Here is a 6,000-nt window from a genome sequence, read left to right on the forward strand (position 1 = left end):
TGCTATATTCTTTGATCATACTGGATGTTCTCTGACATAGCCCCTTAGCAATGGCTGTTCCATCTGCCTAGACACCCACTCCCCATATTCAATCAGAGAATTCCCTGACCAATCCATTTCATATGACCCCACCCCTACCATACTCTCTCACACACTTCTCTTTCTCCTGACCTTTATTTTTATTTTTTGTTTTGTTTTTCCATTGATTTTAAGGAGGGGAGAGACACACAGAGAGAAACATTGAGGTGAGAGAGATACATTGATTGGTTGCGTCCTGCACTTGACTTGGCCAGGGCCAGGGATTGAGGCTGCAACTGAGGTTCATACCCTTGAATGGAATCAAACTTGTGATCCTTCAGTCTGTGGGCCGACACTCTAGCCACTGAGCCAAATAGACTAGGCTAATTTTTTCCTTAATTGATTTACCTTTGGAGAGAGAGAGATCAAGATCAAATGGTTGCCTCAGATCAGAACCTGCAACCAAGCTCTGTGCGCTTGACTGGGAATCAAATCCGAGAACTTTAAGGGCTAGCTTCTATAGGTTGATGCTCTAATCACTTAGCGACACCATCTAGGGCTTCCCTAACCTTTAGCAATAATCATATTCTAATATATTTGTTGGTTTCTTCCTGTTCCCCCCAGGGTGGACTATATATAAGGACAGAGGTTCCCTTCCCCATATGTCTCAAGCACAAAATATATGTCTCAAAACATTTCCTGGCACATAGTAATCACTCAAGAAATGAATTATATACTTGCTATAAAAATTAGTCTTATTTACATTAAAAAAAAGTACCCTTTCTGTCAGCATGAATAAGTTCCCAGAATTAGAGGAAGGATTTGACCCATATAGTCAAGGGCAAGTGCATTCTAAAGTCAAATACAGATCACTTGTGAGTTCTGTAGGTTGCTGTTCCTGATTTCCATGGATAACCTAATTTTAGAATAATGGTCTTCTGTATTTGTTTGCCTGTTCTGAAAATAAGCCATTCATTGATGTTATTGAAATTTTCTATTAGACTAGAGGCCTGGTGCACAAAATTTGTGCACTCAGGAGGCAGTGCCCAGCCTGGCCTGTGCCCTCTCAACCCTGCAGCAGCCCAGCGATCGATCTCCCCACCTAACCTGGGCTCCTTAATGGATTGCCCCAGAGAAGTAGGCCGGACCTGGCGGTCCCGCTCCTGTTGTCACCGCACAGAGCCGCCCAGAACCACCTCTGTGCCGCACGCAGCGTCAAGTCCCTGCCCACCTGCGCATGCCTGCTGCGCACGCCGCCTCCTGGTGATGGATTGTTATGGCATGAGGGTGTGCGGGCTTGAGGGCATGATGACCACATAGGCTTTTATTAGTATAGAACACATGTGTCAAACACAAGGCCCGCGGGCCAAATCCGTCCCGCCAGGCCTTGCAATGTGGCCCGCACCGCGCTGTCATCACTGCACTCCGCTGCGTTTCCATCACAATGACAGTTTATGACTGTGCAGTAAACCATTCGGCCCGCGATTTAGGCTGGATTTTAGATTTTGGCCCCTTCTCTGATTGAGTTCGACACCCCTAGTATAGACAGTTACTACCTAGTGCAGTGTATTTTTCCAGATGAGATGCTAGTTTTCTTTCTTAGTATTATGAATGTAATTTACATTTAAATATTAAAGAAGAAAGTAGCACTGTCTGGTTTAATTCAGTGGATAGAACATCTGCCTACGAACTGACGAGTCACGATTTCAGTTCCAGTCAAGGGCATGGTTGCAAGCTTGAACCCTGGTCACAGTTGAGCACATGCAGAGGCAACCAATCAACATGCCTCACGTACTTATTTCTCTCTCTTCCTTTCTCTCTAAAAATCAATGGAAAAATATCCTCAGGTGATAAAAAAGAAAAAAAAAAGAAAAAAGAAAATAGAAAAGGCAGGCTTTACTGACTGCTGAATTCTGTGACAGGGAACTCATCTTCTCTCACATGTTTTTACCTAAGGAGCAACATCAGGCCCTTCTGTATCAGTTAGTGCAGCAGCATCACCACCAGCAACATCACCAACCTGAACTACAGCAGCTACAGATCTCTGGACCAACACAAATACCGATAAACAACCTACTTGCAGGTACTCAGGCACCACCACTTCACCCAGCTACCACCAACCCATTTCTCACCATCCATGGCGATAATGCAAGTCAGAAAGGAACAGTAAGTATCTTTGTATTATTATATCTAGTGAAATAAGAAGAATTTTGTTAATAAATAAGAATTTTATTGATTAATTAGAGATTATTCTCTCTGATCTCTCCCATTTTAAAAAATACATTATTCTCCTGGTAATTTTTTCTTAAATACCTGCTATATGTTAGACATGTTTTTTAAAATTTTTTATTTTTATTGATTTCAGAGAGGAAGGGAGAATGGAAAAGAAACATTCGAAGGCTGCCTCCTGCACGCCCCCTACTGGAGATTGACCCATAGCCCTAGCTTGGGCCCTTGACAGGAATCTAACCCAGGACCCTTGGGTTCACAGGCTGACACTTTATCACTGAGCTAACCCAGCGAGGGCTAGACATCTTTTTATTTTATTTTATATTGTCATCTGAGGATATTTTTCCCATTGCTTTTTAGAGTGAGTGGAAGGGAGGGAGGAATGGGGAAGAGAGGAGGAGAGAGAGAGAAACATCAATGTAAGAGAGACACATTGACTGCCTCCCACATGCATCCCACCAGGGTTCTGAGAGTGAACACACAATCCAGGTACATGCCCTTGACTGGGAATTGAACCTGAACTCTTCGGTGTGCTGGCTGACACTCTAAATATTGAGTTACACTGACCAGGCTAGATACAATAGTATGCAGGATTTCAGTCTTTAAAATAATAATGAGCTGTAACCTCAATTTTATTAATTTATTTTATTATTTTTTTAAATATATTTTATTGATTTTGTACAGAGAGGAAGGGAGAGAGATAGAGAGTTAGAAACATTGATGAGAGAGAGTCATCGATCAGCTGCCTCTTGCACACCCCCTACTGGGGATATGCCCGCAACCAAGGCACATGCCCCTGACCGGAATCGAACCGGGACCTTTCAGTCCCCAAGCCGACGCTCTATCCATTGAGCCAAACCGGTTTCGGCTCAATTTTATTAATTTAATAAAAGTATACTCAAAGAGGTTAAAGATCAAAGGATAAAAGGCACCTGTCACATAAGAACCCATGACTATTAGTCCATAAAAATTTCATTTTCCATAATACCATTTTACTACTTCTGTGGAAAAGTCATTCAGGGGATGCTTTCAACTTTCATTCCTTATGAGTTCTGTTTCTGCAATGGGCATTTCTGTCTTTGTTTACCACTGAATTTCATAAGACAACTAATGTTTACTAGTAAATGTATGTCTTTATATTATGCTAAAAAAAAATAACCATGTTGACTTATAGGAAAAAAAAAAATGAATAACCATAGCTCTGACTGGTTTGGCTCAGTGGATAGGGTGTCGGTCTGCGGACTGGAGGGTCCCGGGTTTGATTCCGGTCAAGGGCATGTGCCTTGGTTGGGGGCACATACCTAGGGGGGAATAGGTGTTTCTGACTCTGTCCCTTTCCCTTCCTCTAGGTAAAAAATCAATAAAACATATTTTTTTATAAAATGAATAACCGTATACACCACTTTTTACCTCACTTATGATTTTAATTTAGAGGATATTACTTCAAATGTGGGCCAGAAATTGATTTAGCTAATGCATCTGATTTCGTTTGTTTTAACTGCAGAGACTTAGTGATAAATCCGGGCCAGTTGCTCAAGAGAAAAGTTGACAGTTGAGAAACCGCTAGAAATTGCCTGTCCTGCTGTCCTAGCACTTCATTGGCTGCTGTTGCAGTCCTCTTACTACACCTATGAAGAAGCGCAGCAAGAAACTAACCGCACAACAAAGGACTAATTGCCACAAGGACATTCTTTTAAGGCTTTGATTAATTTTCTTGTTGCTTTGTTGCACTGAAATGGAATTCCCATGTCCCCCACCCCTCACTCAGATTTTTTGAACTTTGAAAGAAAATTTAGTAACTAACTTTTGTCAGTGAAATAATTTACATGCAATGAGTTTATCAACCTAAGAGAAATTTAATATAGTTGGTACACAACTAATTTTTTTACAAATTGGAGAGATGAACAGCAAAACTAAAGACTTGCTTCATTTATAAACTATTGTATCTTGTACAAGTTGGAATGAAGCTTGTCTGGGTAACAATTTTGTTTGGATTACAGTGTGCTTGCTCTTTGAGTCAAAACAAATTTCAAGGAACTGTCCAATTTCTTCTGGAGTTTTATTGGTCATTGCAAATAAATATGTCATGAACAGGGACTTGGTAATCTTTGTCATAAAAATTTCCTTTCTAATGGATTTGCCAGTTTTGGTAATCAAGTTAGGAGGGTGATGTCTGCTTATGTTAAAGGTAATTTTCTTTTGATTAATGCTTTTTCTTTAGTGTTAAGACCTACTTATATTTCAGCAAAGCTTTGAGTTAAGTGAGTTCTAAGGCTGCTGGGGAAACAAGATCGATTCAAAGTAAAAGATTTCTTTCAGAAAGAGGGGCCACTCTGGAAACTGATGGTAGGGTTTGGCCTGAATTAAGTGCCTGTTAGTACCTTCATGGTGTTGAAATGGCTCTAACCAGCTGAGCTTGCACTGTACCACACTATAGTCAGTAGCAGGGATAGTCAGTGTTACACCAGCAGCCTTCCCCATGTTCCGCCTTTATTAAAAACTTTCTATGCCACCGTAGATAGCTCAGGCAAAACTATCACCTGGGTATTTATCCACTAATGAGTCACAAGGAAAATGAGTGGATTTGGTAAGAATTTTTGTTTTTTAATTTAAAAACTTCCCATTTCTGATATTGATTTCAAACAAAATAAGACAAGCAACCCACCGCTACAGTTCCTGAAACAGGGGAAGTCTGTATGACAGACCTACTTTGGGTAGCCACACTCCTGGTCTGACAGGATGGCTGTTATAAATTAAACAATTGGGGACATAATCATTGAACTGTTCTTAAATGTGTGAGTTATTAGTGGAAAAGACCCAGCTCTAATTAGACCTCCACTGTGTACTTAGCTGGAAGAACATGTTAATTCTGCAATATGTCTCTTGGTTAAACATTGCACAGTTCTTACCTCATTTCTGTAAATAAAGTTTTGTGAATCTGTTTTGTATTGTGAAAAATTCATAAGATAACATTGATATTTTGATTTGTAATATTTCTAATTAGTAGATTTAATTGAAAAGTAAAATTAATTTATTTTTATATGTTCAGGGGAATTTTAAAGAAAGTAAAATCTTTTGTAGATAATTTAAAAAATCGGTGTGGTTTATTTTACTTATTTAACCCACTGATTGTTATTCTGTAACAATTTGTATAAATGGCAAATTTCAAATGTGTTGTTATTTTACCTAGATGTAAAATTCCACATGTATTAAAGGAAATGTACAAAGTTTTTGTTAATAAAATTTAATAATGTTTATAACTCTGCCATTTTTCTAGTTTTATTGATCTATAATTAACATATGACACTGTATAAGTTTAAGGTGTACAGTATAATAATTTGACGTACATGTATTGAGAAGACTACCACAATAAGTTTAGTTGTCATTTCATAAAGATGCACACACACAAAAAAGAGAATACATTTTTTCCCCTGTGATGTGAACTCCTAGGATTTATTCTCTATTATTATAGATACCACAATTTCTTTAGCCATTCATCCATGGATGCATGCAGGTTGTTTCCATGTCTTAGCTACTATTGTATAATAATGCAATGAGCATTGGGGGGTGAGGGGAACATTTATCTTTTCTAGTTAGTATTTTTGTTTTTTTCACATAAATACCCAGAAATTGAATTGCTAGGTCATATAGAAGTTCCATTTTTATTTTATTTATTTTTAAAATATATTTTATTGATTTTTTTACAGAGAGGAAAAGAGAGGGATAGAGAGTTGGAAACATCAATGAGAGAGA

The 6,000-nt window shown here is 38.8% G+C and overlaps 1 protein-coding gene across 14 annotated transcripts in view; it reads left to right on the forward strand.

Moving 5' to 3' along the window:
* The window catches only part of MLLT10 (MLLT10 histone lysine methyltransferase DOT1L cofactor), a 227,516-nt gene extending 222,622 nt beyond the window's left edge, over positions 1-4,894 (forward strand). For all 14 annotated transcript variants that reach the window (XM_045587996.1, XM_036459672.2, XM_036459663.2 and 11 more), the window contains 2 exons: positions 1,975-2,184; positions 3,752-4,894. In XM_045587996.1, the coding sequence (XP_045443952.1) occupies positions 1,975-2,184; positions 3,752-3,796 (255 nt within the window). In that variant the 3' untranslated portion in view covers positions 3,797-4,894. The remainder of the gene's footprint in view (positions 1-1,974; positions 2,185-3,751) is intronic.
* The last annotated feature ends 1,106 nt before the right edge of the window (positions 4,895-6,000 follow it).

The sequence above is a fragment of the Pipistrellus kuhlii genome, unplaced genomic scaffold (genome assembly GCF_014108245.1).
Source record: "Pipistrellus kuhlii isolate mPipKuh1 unplaced genomic scaffold, mPipKuh1.p scaffold_m20_p_1, whole genome shotgun sequence".
Classification (NCBI taxonomy): Eukaryota; Metazoa; Chordata; class Mammalia; order Chiroptera; family Vespertilionidae; genus Pipistrellus; species Pipistrellus kuhlii.